The 20,944-nt window shown below is 46.5% G+C and overlaps 1 protein-coding gene across 1 annotated transcript in view; it reads right to left on the bottom strand.

The window, feature by feature from the left end:
- Nucleotides 1-20,944, bottom strand: part of aifm3 (AIF family member 3) — a 191,652-nt gene that overhangs the window by 53,277 nt on the left and 117,431 nt on the right. The window contains exons 3-5 of the mRNA XM_078227646.1: nucleotides 7,850-8,066; nucleotides 3,673-3,782; nucleotides 1,514-1,623 (exon numbers count right to left, since the gene is read on the bottom strand). Of these exons, the coding sequence (XP_078083772.1) occupies nucleotides 1,514-1,623; nucleotides 3,673-3,782; nucleotides 7,850-8,066 (437 nt within the window). The remainder of the gene's footprint in view (nucleotides 1-1,513; nucleotides 1,624-3,672; nucleotides 3,783-7,849; nucleotides 8,067-20,944) is intronic.

The following is a 20,944-nucleotide window of genomic DNA, read 5'->3' as shown; positions in this document are numbered from 1 at the left end:
GAACCACACTGCTGGTCTGCATGGCGACAGGATGTGAGCGTAAGGCTGCAAGGCCTGACCATCAGCCAGGCCCACAGCGGGAGGGGGGTAGAACCATCTGTGGGTGATTTACCCAAACTGATCTACAGGGGGAGCAACATTACGGAGGTCAAACAATTGGTGACATGCTTCTGGAAAAGAAAAGATAAACTTGAGTTTCTATAGTGCCTTTCACAACCACTGGATGTTCCAAGGGGGTTTACAGCCTTATAGTGTAACCACTGTTGTGATGCAAGGGATGTGACAACTAATTTACACAAAGCAGCTAACAGTAATACAATAATGATCAGATAATCTCTGTTTCAATGATGTTGGTTGACGGATAAAAATTAACCAGGATGTCAGGGAGAAAACCCATCTTCGAAATAGTACATCGACTCCAAAGGTGAGCCAGGACCTCAGTGTGAAATCTCACTGGAAAGATGTACCTCCAATAGCGCAGCACTCCCTCAGTACTGCACTGGAATGTTGTACCTCCAACAGCGCAGCACTCCCTCAGTACTGCACTGGATTACTGTACCTCCAACAGCGCAGCACTCCCTCAGTACTGCACTGGATTACTGTACCTCCAACAGCGCAGCACTCCCTCAGTATTGCACTGGAATGTTGTACCTCAAACAGTGCAGCACTCCCTCAGTACTGCACTGGAATGTTGTACCTCCAACAGCGCAGCACTCCCTCAGTACTGCACTGGATTACTGTACCTCCAACAGCGCAGCACTCCCTCAGTATTGCACTGGAATGTTGTACCTCAAACAGTGCAGCACTCCCGCAGTATCGCACTGGAATGTTGTACCTCAAACAGTGCAGCACTCCCTCAGTATTGCACTGGAATGTTGTACCTCAAACAGTGCAGCACTCCCTCAGTATTGCACTGGAATGTTGTACCTCAAACAGTGCAGCACTCCCTCAGTATTGCACTGGAATGTTGTACCTCAAACAGCGCAGCACTCCCTCAGTACTGCACTGGATTACTGTACCTCAAACAGTGCAGCACTCCCTCAGTATTGCACTGGAATGTTGTACCTCAAACAGTGCAGCACTCCCTCAGTATTGCACTGGAATGTTGTACCTCAAACAGTGCAGCACTCCCTCAGTATTGCACTGGAATGTTGTACCTCAAACAGCGCAGCACTCCCTCAGTACTGCACTGGATTACTGTACCTCAAACAGTGCAGCACTCCCTCAGTATTGCACTGGAATATTGTACTTCCAACAATGCAGCACTCCCTCAGTACCGCACTGGAATGTTGTACCTCCAACAGCGCAGCACTCCCTCAGTACCACACTGGAGTGTCAGCCTGGGTTGCTGTGCTCAGGTTTGTGAAGTGAAAATTGAGCTCGCCAACCTCTGGGCTCAAAGCTGAGCGCGTTATCAACTGAGTCAGGACTGACACCAAAGGGAACAAAGGAACAGTGCACAGTTCCGGGGGAGAGGAGATGATGTAGCACAAGGGGAGGGTGCAAGCATTACCTGAAATTTGGGTAAACTGTCCAATCCTGGGAAATCTTCAATATCTCCCGTAGCGACATTGAAACAGGCTCCATGCCAGGGACAACGAACTCGCCCATTGGTCAAAACACCTGGAAATAGAAAGACACATCTCTTATACTAGGTACAGTCACTAAGTAAAGGCTTCAGCCTGTTCATAATCATCAGCAATATGAAACCACTTCACATCAGGACCAGATTGGCAATGTACTGCTGCTGACTGCTACAGTCCAGTTGCTGGGGGGATCCCAGTGCCAGCTCTGTACACATGCTCTGCACACTGGGTAGTTATTCAGTCCCATCTGATCACAGACAGCTTGTGTATAACTTGTTTTATTCCTAATTATTCATACTCTGGATGTAGCCAGCATTCTCAATGCCCATCTCTAACTGCCCTTGAGAAGGCAGTGGTGAGCTACAACATGGATTAGCCGTGGTAAATGTGTGGGGTTACAGGGCTAGGGTGAGGGGGAGGACCTGGGTAAGATATTCTGTCAGAGGATCTTTGATTTGATTTGATTTGATTTATTCTTGTCACATGTATTAGTATACAGTGTGTGGTGAACCATTGTTGGTTCCCACCAGGTAGTGCTGAGCCATGGTCTGGCCAGTACTATGAGTCTGTAGATATGTTACTGTTGGGGTTAGGGTTGGGCTGTTCTACCTGTTAATATAGTCCTATGGTACACCCCAGTCGGCTCCACCTCCTGGGAGAGGTATAAAGGTCACTGCTCTGCCTGGTGACCCTTTAGTCTGGGATCGTATACTGTATATGGTAGCTCTGTTATTGTTGGCAATAAAAGCCTTTATTTCCCGAGTACATCCAGCCTCTCGTGTGTTATATCGCGCATCACAGTGAAAAGTATTGTTTCTTGCGCGCTATACAGACAAAGCATACCGTTCATAGAGAAGGAAAGGAGAGAGTGCAGAATGTAGTGTTACAGTCATAGCTAGGGTGTAGAGAAAGATCAACTTAATGCGAGGTAGGTCCATTCAAAAGTCTGATGGCAGCAGAGAAGAAGCTGTTCTTAGGTTGGTTGGTACGTGTCCTCAGACTTTTGTATCTTTTTCCTGATCGAAGAAGGCTGCTCTGGCGTCTGCAATGGTGATCTCGGATACAGGTTTGTCCGAGGCTCCCGTTATGGAGGGCATGCTCTCGCTGACCTCTTGCTCAAAATGGGCTTGGAATGTATTGAGCTCATCAGTGCAGATTCGATGGGCCACATGGCCTCTTCTGCACTGTCGGGATCCTATGATTCTATGTGGGACATCTACAGTCCTGTTCAGGAAGGTATTTAACCCAGCAACAGTGAAGGATTGGTGATATATTTCCAAGTCAGCAAGGCGTGTGGCTTGGGACCTTGCAGACGGTGATGTTCCCATGCACTTGCTGCCCTTGTCCTTCTGTGGGGTCGGGGTCGAGGTCACGGTTTTGATAGGCGCTGCTTTAGAAGCCTTGGCTAGCTGCTGCAGTGCACCTTGTAGATGGGACACACTGTCCCCTCTTGCCCGGCTGAGCGCTGAGTTTGTCAGGTGACAGGGCGATATGGTGCCTTCAATCCTCATCAAATTTCATCAGTAGAAAAGTGAAGGCTGCACAGCAGCTGTGGTCTCCTGTCCCTCTTGTTACTGTTTACACCTCATGGATGACTCAGTACTGCCCCCCTTGTTGAGGGGCTTGGCAGCATTGCAGCTTGACTAGACTGGGATTAGCCATTTTTGGAAAGGATAGGCCCCAAAGTCAAATGGCCATCCAGTATCCGTGTGTTTGAGGCCTGCTCCGTATCGCATTCCCACTCACAGCCTTTGCGTTTGAACTATTGTGTTCTGGTACTTGAACCTCCGACAGTTAGTAACTTGCTGGAGCGATTTCTCTCAGTGTTCCTCACAATCTTGTCTGTGTGACTGCGCACAGACCTTTCACAGTAAGAGTTTTAACAACATCAGGTTAAAGTCCAACAGGTTTATTTGGTAGCAAATACCATTAGCTTTCGGAGCGCTGCTCCTTCATCAGATGGAGTGGAAATCTGCTCAGCACTCTGAGCCTGGACATCACCATCAGACAAGTCATAGCCCCTGGTGTTGTTAAAACTCTGACTGTGTTTACCCCAGTCCAACGCCGGCATCTCCACATCACTGACCTTTCACCAGGGGTGCTCCGTAATGGGGACATTTATGTCCGATTGCACAGTATTCTCCTCTCTCCTTAATCAGCAGGGCCTTGCCACACGCCACATCCACCTCCCGCATCCTGTGGGCGTAAAGCACATGGTTCACCCACAGTCCATTGCGTTTAGGATTTATCCGCTCCCCCCACAACCCTCCCCCCCCCCCCCACACACCCCCATCCCCCCCCCCCCCCCCCCCCATCCCCCCCAAATTCCCCAGCGACTGGGAACTTTACACAGGTCGAATGGCCTGCCCGACTCCACATGCTGTCGCTGGGTGACACGATGGTGGAGGAGCACAGCTCGAGAGGCTCCACGCGGCCCTTAGCCCAAATGTGCAAAATGTCTCCCGCCTTTGTGTTCAAATCCCTTCGCGGTGTCGGCCTTCAACATCTCTGTAACCTCCTCTCCCTCCAACTCCGCCCCCACCCCGTCCAATTTCACCCCCCCCCCCCCAAACTGGCCGCACCCGGCCCCTCAGAGATCACCACACTCTTCCAATCCTGGCCTCTTGGTATATGTGCCCACCCTCGTCCCGAGGCCTTGCCACTCTGCTTGTGGCGGCGATTGAATTTTCCTGGAGCAAGGGGGGCTGCAAGACCGCTGCCATCCTGCTGGTGGCAGTGCTGGCTTGCTGATCACCATCAGACAAGTCATAGTCCCTGTTCCTCCATCCTGTTCCCGGGATCAACATCGGAGCAGGAAGATTTGTTTGACCCCATTTCCCTCCGACTATTTAATCAACTCAGCCGAAACAAGACATTCATGGGGGGATTTCTATTTTGTAGGTTTTCATTGAGTTCAGTGAAAGTTCCAGCTCAGTGGACAGATTAAGCCCTGAAATGTTGATTGCGATGGTTGCTTTAACCCAGCCACTACAGCAATGGCGGAGGAAACCTCATTACTTAGAACATAGAACATAGAACAGTACAGCACAGAACAGGCCCTTCGGCCCACGATGTTGTGCCGAGCTTTATCTGAAACCAAGATCAAGCTATCCCACTCCCTATCATCCTGGTGTGCTCCATGTGTCTATCCAATAACCGCTTAAATGTTCCTAAAGTGTCTGACTCCACTATCACTGCAGGCAGTCCATTCCACACCCGAACCACTCTCTGCGTAAAGAACCTACCTCTGATATCCTTCCTATATCTCCCACCATGAACCCTATAGTTATGCCCCCTTGTAATAGCTCCATCCACCCGAAGAAATAGTCTTTGAACGTTCACTCTATCTATCCCCTTCATCATTTTATAAACCTCTATTAAGTCTCCCCTCAGCCTCCTCCGCTCCAGAGAGAACAGCCCTAGCTCCCTCAACCTGTATAAAATTATGAAAGGCATAGATAGGGTGAACGGTGGGAAGCTTTTCCCTAGGTCGGTGGTGACGTTCACGAGGGGTCATAGGTTCAAGGCGAAGGGGGGGAGGTTTGACACAGATATCAGAAGGACATATTTTACACAGAGGGTGGTGGGGGCCTGGAATGCGCTGCCAGGCAAGGTGGTGGAGGCGGACACACTGGGAACGTTTAAGACTTATCTAGACAGCCATATGAACGGAGTGGGAATGGAGGGATACAAAAGAATGGTCTAGTTTGGACCAGGGAGTGGCGCGGGCTTGGAGGGCCGAAGGGCCTGTTCCTGTACTGTATTGTTCTTTGTTCTTTGTTCTCATAAGACCTACCCTCCAAACCAGGCAGCATCCTGGTGAATCTCCTCTGCACTCTTTCCAGCGCTTCCACATCCTTCTTATAGTGAGGTGACCAGAACTGCACACAATATTCCAAATGTGGTCTCACCAAGGTCCTGTACAGTTGCAGCATAACCCCACGGCTCTTAAACTCCAACCCCCTGTTAATAAAAGCTAACACACTATAGGCCTTCTTCACAGCTCTATCCACTTGAGTGGCAACCTTTAGAGATCTGTGGATATGGACCCCAAGATCTGTCTGTTCCTCCACAGTCTTCAGAACCCTACCTTTGACCCTGTAATCCACATTTAAATTAGTCCTACCAAAATGAATCACCTCACATTTATCAGGGTTAAACTCCATTTGCCATTTTTCAGCCCAGCTTTGCATCCTATCTATGTCTCTTTGCAGCCTACAACAGCCCTCCACCCCATCCACTACTCCACCAATCTTGGTGTCATCAGCAAATTTACTGATCCACCCTTCAGCCCCCTCCTCTAAGTCATTAATAAAAATCACAAAGAGCAGAGGACCAAGCACTGATCCCTGTGGCACTCCGCTAGCAACCTGCCTCCAGTCCGAAAATTTTCCATCCACCACCACTCTCTGTCTTCGATCAGATACAGTAAGAAGTCTCACAACACCAGGTTAAAGTCCAACAGGTTTATTTGGTAGCAAATACCATAAGCTTTCGGAGCAATGCTCCTTCGTCAGATGGCTCCATCTGACGAAGGAGCATTGCTCCGAAAGCTTATGGTATTTGCTACCAAATAAACCTGTTGGACTTTAACCTGGTGTTGTGAGACTTCTTACTGTGCTTACCCCAGTCCAATGCCGGCATCTCCACATCATTTGATCAGATAGCCAGTTACCTATCCAATCGGCCAACTTTCCCTCTATCCCACACCTCCTCACTTTCATCATAAGCCGACCATGGGGGACCTTATCAAACGCCTTACTAAAATCCATGTATATGACATCAACGGCCCTACCTTCATCAACACACTTAGTTACCTCCTCAAAAAATTCTATCAAATTTGTGAGGCACGACTTGCCCTTCACGAATCCGTGCTGACTATCCCGGATTAATCCGCATCTTTCTAAATGGTCGTAAATCCCATCTCTAAGGACCTTTTCCATCAATTTACCAACCACCGAAGTAAGACTATTACTTCTCTCTGATAGGGTTGCCAAGCCTCCAGGATTGTCCTGGAGACTCCAGGGATTGAAGATCAGTCTCTAGAACACTGTTGTGCGCAACTCTGGAGAAAAATCATCAGGATTTTAAAAAGGATTTTTTTTTTTTGTCATTTTCTTTGAACATTTTCCTTCATCAGCTAGAAAAAGATTGAAAATGGGAAGTGAAGGCTGCTTGCCTCAGTCCTGTATCACCCGCTTGGATAATGAGTCTTTTTGCTTTTAGATTGGCCAGGGAAGACAGTGTGTCACAAGGATGGATGTGTTGGCTGACCAATGGTTGGCGCCTGGGGCTAAGTCATGTGATGGAGCCTCCAGGAGTACATTTAATCACAGTTGGCAACTCTACTCTCTGATTTTGCACAATGATTTATGAAATGGAAAATGGCAGGGTGGCACGGTGGCACAGTGGTTAGCACTGCTGCCTCACAGCGCCAGGGACCCAGGTTCGATTCCGGCCTCAGGTGACTGTGTGTGTGGAGTCTGCACATTCTCCCCGTGTCTGCGTGGGTTTCCTCCGGGTGCTCCGGGTTCCTCCCACAGTCCAAAGATGTGCGGGTTAGGTTGATTGGCCATACTAAATTGTCCCTTAGTGTCAGGGGGAATAGCAGAATAAATACGTGGGGTTAAGGGAATAGGGCCTGGGTGGGATTGTGGTTGGTGGAGGCCTGATGGGCTGAATGGCCTCCTTCTGCACTGTAGGGATTCTATAACTCTACGATAACCTTGAGAAATGAGTGACAATGGGCTCTATCTTTACTGCACTAGGGTCTTGATAAGAATTGTCCTTTTTTTATTCATTCATGGGACATGGGCGTTGCTGGTTGGCCAGTATTTATTGCCCATCCCTAGTTGCCCTTGTTCAGATGGCAGTTGAGAGTCAACCACATTGCTGTGGCTCTGGAGTCACATGTAGGCCAGACCAGGTAAGGATGACAGATTTCCCTCCCTAAAGGACAGTAATAAACCAGATGGGTTTTTCTGACGATTGACAATGGTTTCATGGTCATCAGTAGATGCTTATTTCAAGATATTTTTTATTGAATTCAAATTCCACCATCTGCCGTGGCGGGATTCGAACCCAGGTCCCAGAACATCAGCTTAGTTTCTGGGTTGATAGTACAGTGAAAATACCATGGTCTGAAACAAGGATTCCACCTGCACTCTCGCCCTTTGGATTGACTGACTGGTGGTGGGTTCCCTGGTACAATATGGGTGCTGTCTCATTGCTGTGTCACTGGCTGCTCATGTACTGATACTTACTGTCCATCCTGCAGTTCATTGACGTGACACACTGCCACCTCGACCATGTCCTTTGGATTCTGGTAAAGGTCGATGGTGACGGGTCGCTCCTCGATGTGCTTGGTGCTCCCGTTGGCCTTACATGGTGGCATAGGGCTGACTTTGCCATTGGGTGAAAGACTTTCCTTCTCTCGCTCCTTCTCCTTGTCAGGACCCATCACTTCAACTTTGACTTCAACTGAAAGATGAGAGCGATGCTTTGAGCAGTGCATTACTCAAGGTTACAACAGTCATAGCATATTACCAATAGTCACTAGATTAATATATCTTGTGAATACTGCAAAATACACTCCGAGTACCTCAGCAGAAAGTAAAAAAATAACAAAATAAATTCACAAAATAAGATCGATAATGGAATATTTGCCAAAAGCTTACATATTCTTTGAAATGTTTTTCTGTGTGTGTAAATTAGATATATATGATAAAGATGTTGTATCATTCAATATTCAATATATATATATATATTCAATTCTCGTTGACTTCACTTTCGCTTGTTGTAGGTGAACATTCAAGGGTGCTTGAACACAAAGGGAAGGAAATTATACTTTAGTTGTTACAGGGCCTTGAATCAGAGTTCATTTCAAATCTCGCCTTCACTGCACCTCAGGATCTATTTGCCTCAGTGTGACCTAGATTCACAAAAATCCAGTCCAACAATATTCAGGTTAGGTGGATTGGCCATGTTAAATTGCCCGTTAGTGTCCAAAGATGTGCAGGTTAGGTGGATTGGCCATGCTAAATTGTCCCTTAGTGTCCAAAGATGTGCAGGTTAGGTGGATCTGTGCTAAATTTCCCGTTAGTGTCCAAAGGTGTGCAGGTTAGGGGAATTAGCCATGGTAAATGCGTAGGTAAGCCTGGGTAAGATGCTCTTCAGAGAGTTGGTGCAGTCTCGATGGGCCGAATGGCCTCCTTCTGCATTGTAGGGATTCTATGAAAATGATGCCTGCTTAGTGAGTTAATAAGCTGTGAAGACAGATTGCTGGCTTGTATTACTTGGCAGGAAGAAGTTGCAGATGACATTAAAACGTACAAAAACGGTTACTGGCACCAGTGGAATGGGCAAGAAGTGGCGGAGAATACTCAACATCAGTGAGTGAAAATACTTAGGAATTTCTAATGGGCAAAAACTACCTAAAAGCAGCACCTCGAGTGGGTAAGGACTGTAAAATAGTGAACTTTATTCTGGTTTGATTGACAGGAGGTGTTGAATGTAAGGCTGGACTTCCACCAAGTTGGAAAAACTTGTGAGCCCTTTAAAAATGGCAGGCAGCTCCCAATTTCAGGAATATTTTGGTCGGTGGGTGCGTGTGAGAGTTGGAATCTCAGCTGCTGGAGATTGAAGGGTTAATTTTTTTAATTCATTCATGGGACATGGGCGTTGCTGGCTGGCCAGCATTTATTGCCCATCCCCGGTTGCCTTTGTCCAGAGGGTAATTGAGAGTCAACCACATTGGTGTGGTTCTGGAGTCACATGTAGGTCCGACTAGGTAAGGACGGCAGATTTCCTTCCTTAAAGGACATTAGTGAACCAGACGAGTTTTTCCGACAATCGACAATGGTTTCATAGTCATCAGTAGATTCTTAATTCCAGATATATTTTATTGAATTCAAATTCCACCACTGCTGTGGCGGGATTTGAACCTGGGACCACAGCTGAGTTTCTGGATTAATAGTCCAGTGATAATACCACTAGACTATCACTGTTGCCAGGATGTCCACTCCACGCAGTTTCACTGGGCTCCACTGAGGAGCAGAGGTTCACTGGGGAATTCCAACGAACCACAACTGATCTTAAAGTAGCCTGATCCGGGAAAATGGCCCAGGATAGGATGGACTGATGTACGAGGAGAGATTGACTAGGTTACGATTGTTTTCGCTGGAGTTCAGACGAATGAGGGGGGATCTCATAGAGACTTATAAAATTCTAACAGGACTAGACGGGGTAGATGCAGGGAGGATGTTCCCAATGGTGGGGGAGTCCAGAACCAGGGGTCACAATCTGAGGATTCAGGGTAGACCATTTAGGATGGAAATGAGGAGACACTTCTTCACCCCACGAGTGGGGAACCTGTGGAATTCATTACCACAGGAAGTAGTTGATGCCAAAACATTGAATGTATTCAAGAGGTGGCTGGATATAGCACTTGCAGCAAATGGGGTCAAAGGTTATGGGTGATGGACTATCAATCAAGCAAAGACTAGTTTGTATGCAAGAACAAATAGGCTTTTATTCGCAAAAGACTTGGAGCACACCCATGCTGATGAACTGGTCCGGCGACTGAGACAGGGGGGTTGGGAGCAGTCACCTTTATACCTGGACCAGGGGGGGAGGAGTCTCAGGCAGGGCCGACAGGGGCATGCCCAGGCATGTCACACACACACACAGGCAATAAGCTTAACAGTGGTTTACCACAATGGGAAAGCAGGATTAGTCTATTGAGTTGGACAATCTGACATGATCGTGATGAATGGCAGAGCAGGCTCGAAGGGCCAAGTGGCCTCCTCCTGCTCCGATCTTCTCTGTTTCTATGGACACGGCACGCAGGTTGTCAGCACCTTTTCTTAGTGCCTGCCTCCTTCCATTTCTGGTGGGGCCTACAAATCAGGCTTCGTTAACGGCTCATGTGCAGGCAAAAAACCAACACGCACTGGACCTGCTTAGAATTTTTACATAAATCTCCAAAAGCGACAGCGATCGACTTGTCGATAAAAGCCCTCCACTGAATTGTGAGGTGGCAAGGTTTTCCTGTCAGGATCTGGATTTGAAACAAGGTGGTTCAGCTTTAAGGTTGATGCAGACAGGAGCCTGCTGTGGCTCAGAGACCAGCAAATCTGCTGACAGTCAGCAATGAGGCTGCTGCATTCTGCTGCGCAGGAATTCACCTACTGTGCAAAACTTTAATTAGGAAATTAAATGGCAGAGCAAAGTCACAGGGCACGAAGGCCTTGTTTTGCAGAGTTAGAGACTGCAGTTGTTTTACATCGGTTAACCTGGATTATTTTTTTGTGGCTCGGTTGTCCAGTGTGGGAAAAGAGCCTTTGCACAATGCGTGGGATAGTGACGTCTCTCCAGCAAATGTCTTGACTTCGCTTCGTGTTATGAACGGAGCGGCATGGTGGCACAGCGGTTAGCACTGCTGCCTCACAGCGGCAGAGACCCGGCTTTTATTCTCGGCCTTGGGTGACTGTCTGTGTGGAGTTTACAAGTTCTCCCCAGTGTCTACGTTGGTTTCTTCCCACAGTCCAGAGATGTGCAAGTTAGGTTGACTGGCCATGGAAAATTAGCCAGGTAAATACATGGGGGGTTATGGGGATAGGGCCTGGGTGGGATTGTTGTTGTTGCAGGCTCGATGGGCGAAATGGCCTCCTTCTGCACTGTAGGGATTCTTTGGGTGGGATTTGATGACCTCGCTCGTCCCAAAACAGTTAAAATCCCGCCCGAAATCAACAGACCTGCCATTGTCCCCCCTCCCCCGCTCTGATTCCCGTGGTGGGCAGGCCGGTGAACGTTGCTCTCCATTCCACCTGAATGGGAGATAACGGACAGAACATCACAGCCCAGAACGACTTCACCAACTTTATCCCCTACCACTTTGAAGCAGATTAAATGAGAAATTGAACCGGATTTCCCTCCAACATCCCAATTGGATTGTCGGGGAGAATCTGGGAGGAAAAACAGTTGGGACCAGAGTTCTTATTTCCTCGTTTTTACTGTTTATTTTCCGTCTGGGAATTGTGCAGAATTGATTGCTGCAGCCTAGCGCTGCCTCCCAGGCCTGACCTCAATTTCCCAACTGGAATGTTCATCTTTAGTACAAATGGGCCGGCATACAGAACGGTGGAAGCGATGTACCCGTTATATGAGGCGGGGTGGGGGGGGGGGGGGGGGTGGGGGGCGGTGGTGGGGGGGGGCATCCAATACAGATGCACCAAAATGTAACCCAGGTTAAAGGGGTTAAATTGTGAGGGAGGATGCATTGATGATGCATGTATTCTCTAGAGGATGGAAGATCAAGGGGCGATCTAGTCCAATTGTTTGAGTTGGTGAAAGGTTTTGACAGGGTAAACTGGGAGAACCATTTTTGTGATGGAACAATCTAGAACCAGGAACATAATCTGAAAATGAGACAATTATTCTGGTTGTATTTGATTGGCCTAACTGAATGGTGCAATTGGAGTTTCTGATCAATTCATTGGCTGATTACCAAGGAACCTTTGGAGTCTTAACTCTGCTAACACGAAGAGCTGGTTCAGAAAGGCAGTGTGTAGAACCCGGGAACCAAGTTCACCAGGAGAGACAACATCTGGAAGGAGAAGAGAACAAAGAACTGAATCCCTGTGACAACAAAATCCTGGCCAGGTTTTAATTCAGAAGATGAATTCAGCAAGGACATTTTTTTCCCCACAATGTGTGATGGAGATCTGAAACTCTCCCTCAAGAAACCGTTGAGCTTTTATTTTTTAAACTTTGTTTATTAGTGCCACAAGTAGGCTTATATTAACACTGCAATGAAGTTACTGCGAAAATCCCCCAGTCGCCACACTCCGGTGCCTGTTCAGGTACGCGAGAGAGAATTTAGCATGGCCAATACACCTAACCAGCATATTGTGGCTGAATGGAGTTTTAACTGTTAATATACTGAAAAATCTTCAACCAAGCAAACCTGATTTTTTGGTTCAAGTTGTTTTTTTCACTGTGCTGAGATTTCTTGTGGCCAGTGACCTGAAATTAGTCAAAGGACAGAAGGTGCCAGATGCAACAGCTTGTCCTTGGCAGGAATGGGTTCGGAGCAGACTCTTGGAGCCAGTGTTCCTTAGCTGGGCACTGGAATGTAAACAATATGCACTTAGGAGGCCGAGAAGTGATGAGGCCTGGAGTGACCCATGATACTATTCTGGTTGTATTTGATTGGCCTCATCGAACGATGCAACTGGGGTTTCTGATCAATTCATTGGCTGTTTACCAAGGAACCTTTGGAGTTTTAACTCTGCTAACACAAAGAGCTGGTTCAGGAAGGCAGTGTGGAGAACCCGGGAACCAAGCTCACCAGGAGAGACAACATCTGGAAGGAGAAGAGGGCAAAGAACTGATTCCCTGTGACAACAAAATCCTGGCCAGGTTTTAATTGCAAGTGGGAATCAATCTTAAGTTAAATAAGGTAACAGATAGTGAGTATTTGGTTGATGCATTAACAAGCACTTACTGTTGTTTAAGTAGTTACAGAATAAAGGAAATTGTGTTTACGTATTTAAAGTAAACTTTGTGGCTTTATTCACTACAGAGGTTAAAACACACAGGTTTGGGTAACATAAATGGCACCCCAGATAGGACCCGATAGGAAGTAACTGTAAAAATTGCTCCGGGTTGGACTCTTAAAACTTTTAAGTGATTTTGAACAAACCTGATGTTTACTCTGAGTGAATAAACGCAGTATAGGGGACCCTCGCTTAAACGTGGCGGTGGTAACTCTCTAGCTGGCCGTGAGAAGGGATTAAAGACCTATCTTTTGGTAGTATTGTGGGGCATGGATTGATTCATATTCCTGATACGCCAGGCGTAGGGGGAATAGGAACTAATTTTTAGCACAAAGTGAGTTCCTGGGCATAGTTGCCTGTCTTCCTCCCTTAGTTTAATCTAGAAGTAACGGGGAAAATGGCAGAGTGTTCGAAATGGGAAGAAATGTAAGGAGATTATCTCCATAAAAATGGCCACGTTGGGTGGAATTTTGTATCATTAATGAAGAGGACCTGGGATCTATGGGTCAAAAATGTTGGAACGAAGGGTATGGAGCCCAAGGGAAGCGAGTGATTGTGAGCTGTTTGGGGCAGTTACAGGGAAAGGAAAGGGAAGTTAAGCATGTAAATGATGAACTAGGGAATGCAAGCTTAGAAATAGAGCAACTACGAGTAACAATGAAGGTAAGAGGATGAGTTACAGCATGTTGTAGATATAGAAGTAAAGAAAGTGCAGGAGGATGTTAAAATTAAAATGGATAGAATGGAGAAAGATAGAAGGGCTTTGAGTTTAGTGGCAGATCATAAACAAAGAGATCAAGTTAATATGCTGCGCATGGCTCAGTTTGAGATGCATTGTGCAAAAGCTTACCATGAAAAGCAGCGAGTTATTATTGAAGAGGATGAGGCAGGAAAAGCTGTGTCTGTATTAACAGAGAAATGCACCAATCTGCAGGCAGCATTTAAGGTTTTACACCCAGTCAGTAATCATAGAATCCTACAGTGCAGAAGGAGGCCATTTGGCCCATCGACCACATTGACCACAATCCCACCCAGGCCCTATCCCCGTAACCCCACACATTTACCCTGCTAATCCCCTTGACACTAGGATCAATTTAGCATGGCCAATCAACCTAACCCGCACATCTTTGGACTGTGAGAGGAAACTGGAGCACCCGGAGGAAACCCACGCCGACACAGGGAAAATGTACAAACAGACAATAACCCAAGCCCGGAATCGAACCCGGGTCCCTGACGCTGTGAGGCAGCAGCGCTAACCACTGTGCCACCGTGCTGCCCCTAAGAGAGAAATAAGAATCAAATGAAAAGCAGGCTTCCACAGCTGACTATTCAAAGCGCCAGTGAGAAATTGAAAAGTTGAAGTCACAGTTATCAATACAGCAGGGAATGATGTGCGTGTTTGAGACAGTTGAGGTGCAGGATGAGGGTAATGCGGTAGATTGGGGTGCTTTGCAGGCCGCAACTAATCAATATTTAGAACATAATGAAAATTGGGGACCTCCACTTCCTTTTCCTGTGGACGAGACCCTTCAACACCTCCAGAGCTACCTCCTGTTCCAATGAACCTGATAACGACTCAACGTTGCGGAGGCGATGAGTCTGAAACAGCTACATATTCAACTCCATTCACAGTAGCACAGTTAGCTGAGATAGCGAAGAAAGTTACTGTATTCGAGCCAGCAGCAGACCTGTTTGCTTTCCTTGAAAGCTTTAGACAGCAGGGTGTGCTTCGTGGGCTGGATGAAGCAGAGCATCTGCCCGAGGTTCGTACAATCCCGCCCGAGGCCAACGGAGAATGCCATTCTCCGAGCCTCGCCCACCCTGGAACTGGGACGGGCGTGCCGGTAAAATTCTGGCCAATGTGTCTTAGTCTGGCTGTGCAATCTGCATTGCCCGATCCTCAAAATGTTGGGGAGGGATCATTAGAGGAGATGAAAGAAGCAATTTAACTGCCATTGGTTACAATAAAGGTGATCCAGTAGAAGGAATTGAATAGGTGTAGATAGCAAAAGGAGGAACATCCAACAGCCTTTGCCAGTCGCTTATGGATCCATTTTCAGAATGTTTTTGGGGAATTACAGAGACAGCATTTAGATAAGGAGGACACTGCTAAATGGGTGTGGACTTTGATATCACACGCCCCTGAGCGGAGTCAGAAAGCTTGTGTGCTTTATGATCCAACTGATGTAACACATAATGAGGCATGGGCTATAAGGCGAATGACCCGAGCTTGGGAACAGGGAGTACAGGATTTAGAAAAGGAGAAAAACAAAGCTGCAAAAGATGGGAAAATGCTGCCAGTGAGAGCTTCTAATCCCATTCCTGTCTGGAGAAATGAAGGTAGAGGGAGAGGCAATGGGGTTTACTCACAGGAAGCTCCGCCACAGGAGTCCAATGGTAGAGGCCAGTCTCTGGGTGATTCTAGACAGATAAGGTGTTTTCATTGTGGGCGATTAGGACATTTTGCCTGTGACTATAGGGGTCTTTCCAATCATATACACAGGGACCATACCCGCTGGGTCCACAATCTGAGCCGGGACCGAGGTCTGGACAGAGTCTGGGCAGGGACCTTGTAGGTTACCATTGAAGGGATCAGTGCAGAAAGCTCCAGTGAGAGAGACAGAAATGGCAGTTTTCTTTATCCTGAACTCCCGCCATATGAAGCGAGACAAATGTCTGGCTTCTCCAACTTGTGTGTGTAATACAAGATGGGATGGTGTAGGGCGACCTTTGGTGGATGGCGAGGTACAAGGCTGCCCCGTCGAGTTCCTATGGGACACAGGGGGATCCCGCACTACCCTTAACACATCCAAAATTATTGAACCACCCTGGCGTACTAATGGTACCATTGTACTGAGCGGATTCACTGCTCACTTGCAAGAGGGACTGATTACAGAACCGTTAGAGTTTCAATTGTGGAGTGTTGTTTGTTACCACCCTGCAATTTTAGTAGATCTTTCCCCGACGGCGGAGCATGTTTTGGGCTCTGACTTAATGACAAAGTGTAACTTTTCTTTTGTTCCAGTTAACTGTTGTATTTGGCAGATGGTTGATAGGGATGAAGCTCCAGCGGAAGTAGCTGTGGGGTCTTACACAGACAGAATTTGCACAGTGGGTGAATTTTGGTTTAATTCAGACACTATCACCGGACCTTTACCGGCACGCCTGCCCCGATTCCGGGGCGGGCGAGGCTCGGAGAACAGCATTCTCCACTGGCCTCGGGCGGGGTTGTACGAACCTCGGGCTGACATGTCCGTAAAATTCCGCCCAAAGTCTGATGATTCCGATATGCAAAGGATTATAGACAAACACAAGGCTGGGTTTGCGCAGCACAAACATGACTGTGGAAGGATAGAGGGTGAAATCATGGTGAATGGTCCAGAACCACAGAAACAATATGCTTTCTCTAAGCAGGCTGAAGGTGAGGTTGCTAAAGGTGATTGATAGTCTGCTACAGCAGTGAGTTCCACGTCCAGTGGCTTCCACTAACAATTCTCCGATTTGGCCAGTACGAGCAAACCCAGCCTTGTATTTGTCTATAATCCTTTGCATATCGGAATCATCAGACTTTGGGTGGAATTTTACGGACATGTCAGCCCAAGGTTCGTACAACCCCGCCCGAGGCCAGTGGAGAATGCCATTCTCCGAGCCTCGCCCGCGCCCGGAATCGGGGCGGGCGTGCTGGTAAAGTTCCGGTGATAATCTCCAAATTAAACCAAAATTCATCCACTGTGCAAATTCTGTCTGTGTAAGACCCCACAGCTACTTCCGCTGGAGCTTCATCCCTATCAGCCATCTGCCAAATACTAAAGTTAACCGGGTCAAAAGAAAAGTTACACTTTGTCATTAAGTCAGAGCCCAAATGGTTCTTGGCGTTTAATGGTAGATTATAGAATGTTAAACAAGGTTACTCCGTTAACAGCACCATCTGTAGCCACTAGTCCAGCTACGCTGTTAAAATAAATTCCACGGGCTAAATATTTTACTGTGCTGGATATAAGTAATGGGTTTTGGTCTATTCCACTAAATCGGCAGTGTCAGTATAAATTTGTTGGCCAACAATATGCTTGGACTTGTTTACCTCAGGGGTTTCATAATTCTCCATCTATATTTCCTCGTCGGTTGGCTACAGGATTAGAGGGGTTTTCACAACCTGAATGTTTGGTTCAGGACGTTGATGATCTTTTGTTACAAACTGCAACTAAAACTAATCTCCAGTTGTTAGATGAATCGCTTGCTCGCCTCACTAACTTAGGTTGTAAAATTAACCCTAAGAAAGCTCCAATCATACCATCTCGTCTGGTTAATTTGGGTACTGTCGTTACTCGAGGCAAACGAGAGATTGAACAAAAGCGAATTGACTCTATCTTACAATTACCTCTTCCAAAGGATGTTGGTGCACTTCGATCTTTCCTTGGTTCAGTGTGATACTGAAGAAATCATATTGATGGGTTTACAATTAAAGCTGCTCCATTGTCAGAGCTACTGCGCAAAAATGCTCCATGGCCATGGACTGATCAGCACACACAGACAGTATCTGATTTAAAGCGTGCTTTGGCTTCAGCGCCAGCAGTATGGGTGCCAGATCCTGATATCCCGTTTGCATTGGAAGTGGCAACAACCGATTTAATTCTCTCAGCTGTTCCTTTACAGGGAAGACACAACGGACTGGGACCAGTGGCTTAACGCCTCTCGACTCCTTACTCCAGTGGAACAAGGGTTTACTGTGTGTGAGCGCCATTTTTAGCGGTGTTTTGGGCAGTACAATTTTTCACATATATGATTGGTTTTAACCCATTAACAATTTTTACAGAACGTACACCTCTACAGCTTTTGTGAGATGGTCGAGTCAAAGATGGCTCTGTTAGTCAAGTTCGTTTAGCGCGATGGACTCTCTTGCTTCAAGACAGGTTACACGTACCAAAACACCCACTTTTCTAGCTGATGATCTTTATTATGGGGGTGAACCTCATGAAGCCAAGTGGTGGCAGCTAGTGATCCCAAGAGACGTTTTGTGCCTAAACAAGGGGGTGGGGGTGGGGGGGGGTGAAGGTGGTTGGTGGGGGGGGGGGGGGGGGGGTGGGGGGGGGGGGGTGGCGTGGAACTGTGCAGGAAGAGAATGTGACATGTTTATGTTGATGGATCTTAAAGAGTGGAGGATGGTGTCAGACAGACAGACTGTGGAATTTATGTAGAAGACCAGCAAGGAAATGTACTACTGGAATTGGCTTTAAAATTGCCCAGTAACATGAGTGCTCAGATGGAATTAGCAGCTATAGCCTATATAGTGAGCCACCCTGATATATTCCCATCTCCTGTAGGCATTTACTCTGATAGCATGTATGTTTGTAATAGCTTGACTGATTTTCTGCCACTATGGGAGGTTCGTGCGTTTGTGTCCGCAGGTGGAAGACCATTACCTTCTGCAGCCTTGTTATAATTTATTCTCCAGAAGGCTGATGGTAGGACCTTTGGCATTATTACAGTTAAGGGCCACCATAAAACTTCGCCAAGAGGTAATGTCAAGGCTGATGAGTTGGCGAAACAAGGGGCTCGTTCAGATTTTTGGCAGCCTCCAATTGTGGATCAGATTGATGCTGTTACAGTCAGTCAGACTAATATTGAAGACTTAAAATTGGCCCAGAGTGGAGATGCTGAGTTACAACAAATACAAGGGGCAAATCCAGCTCCCTGTGAGAGATGGAAGGATAAATTACAACTGAAAGATGGGGTGATTCTTAAAGTGGCCTAATCTCAGTGATGATGTGAGGCATTACGTTGAGAACTGTTTGATTTGTGCACAGAGCAATCCCAGTAGATATGCATAAAAGGAGATGTTACGACATACTCGGCTTGTAGAGGGACCTTGGACTAATCTTCAAATTGGTCCACTACCGCCATGCAAGGAGGGTTATACGTATGTCCTGGTTATCACTGACATCTTTACAAAATGGGTTGAGGCATTTCCTGTGCGATCCAATACCGCTAAAGCCACAGCTCAAATTTTGGTACAGCAGGTTTTTACAAGATGGGGGTTATCTCGGAGTATGGAATCAGACCAGGGGACACATTTTACTGAGAATGCAAATTGTGATGAAAACGTTTGGAATTGCTCAGAAATTTCACATAGCATATCACCCTCAGTCCATGGGATAGTGGAACGAATGAACCGTACTTTAAAGAGTGTGATTAAGAAGATGGTACATTAAAACATTTCTACCTAGGATATAGTGTTGCCTATTGTTCTAATGATAATACGGAACACTGTCTCTAGTTCCACCGGGTATACACCTCACATGCTAATGACTGGGCGTCCTATGAGAGGTGTTGACTATCTATTGGGGTTAGGTGTCTCAAAACCAGTACCTACGGCTCTTAATCATGAAAAGGGTAGGGCAGCAATTGTTAGAGACTATACTGGCTGCACATATGGCAGCAGCAGTCAAGATGGGACAGAAGAAACAACAGAGCAAGGCCTACTTGGATAGTAAGGTAAATCCAGTTGAGTATGCTGTAGGGCCGAAGGTGATGATTCATCTTTACAATCCTAGTACATTTTTAACTCCTAGATTTTCAGGTTCTTATGTCATAATTCACAAAGCTAGCCCATCCATGTACAAAGTGTGATAAGACACTGGGAAAACTAGTTGGTACCATGTTAACCAATTGAAATTATATGGGGCGCAAAGTTGGTAGCGTATGACATTGATGATTTTTCCACAAGCGATTCAGATGCTGAAGGTATTCTGAGTCCATTTCTTTTTCAATCTAGTTCAGAGCAACCTCCTTTAGATGGTTCTGTAACACAACATCGAAATTGTAGCACTGATCACTGTTGTGAATGTGGCACTGATCACTATTGAGAATGTGGCACTGATCACTGTTGTGAATGTGGCACTGATCACGATTGACAATGTAGCACTGATCACTATTGAGAATGAAGCACTGATCACTATTGAGAATGAAGCACTGATCACTATCGAGAATGTGGCACTGATCACGATTGACAATGTAGCACTGATCACTATTGAGAATGAAGCACTGATCACTATTGAGAATGAAGCACTGATCACTATCGAGAATGTGGCACTGATCACTATTAAGAATGAAGCACTGATCACTATTGAGAATGTGGCACTGATCACTCTTGAGAATGAAGAAATGATCACGATTGAGAATGAAGCACTGATCACTATTGAGAGTGTGGGACTGATCATTATTGAGAATGAAGCACTGATCATGATTGAGAATGTGGCACTGATCACTATTGAGAATGTGGCACTGATCACGATTGACAATGTAGCACTGATCACTATTGAGAATGAAGCACTGATCACTATTGAGAATGAAGCACTGATCACTATCGAGAATGTGGCACTGATCACTATTAAGATTGAAGCACTGATCACTATTGAGAATGTGGCACTGATCACTCTTGAGAATGAAGAAATGATCACGATTGAGAATGAAGCACTGATCACTATTGAGAGTGTGGCACTGATCACTATTGACAATGTGGCACTGATCACTATTTAGAATGTGGCACTGATCACTATTGAGAATGAAGCACTGATCACTATTGAGAATGAAGCACTGATCACTGTTGCGAATGAAGCAATGATCACTATTGGGAATGAAGCACTGATCACAATTGAGAATGTGGCACTGATCACGATTGAGAATGAAGCACTGATCACTATTGAGAATGTGGCACTGATCACTATCGAGAATGTGGCACTGATCACTATTGAGAATGTGGCACTGATCACTATTGAGAATGAAGCACAGATCACTATGGAG

The sequence above is a fragment of the Mustelus asterias genome, chromosome 13 (genome assembly GCF_964213995.1).
Source record: "Mustelus asterias chromosome 13, sMusAst1.hap1.1, whole genome shotgun sequence".
NCBI classification, from domain to species: domain Eukaryota; kingdom Metazoa; phylum Chordata; class Chondrichthyes; order Carcharhiniformes; family Triakidae; genus Mustelus; species Mustelus asterias.
The sequence above is the reverse complement of the archived record's forward strand: the minus strand, read 5'-3'. Positions and strand labels throughout refer to the sequence as shown.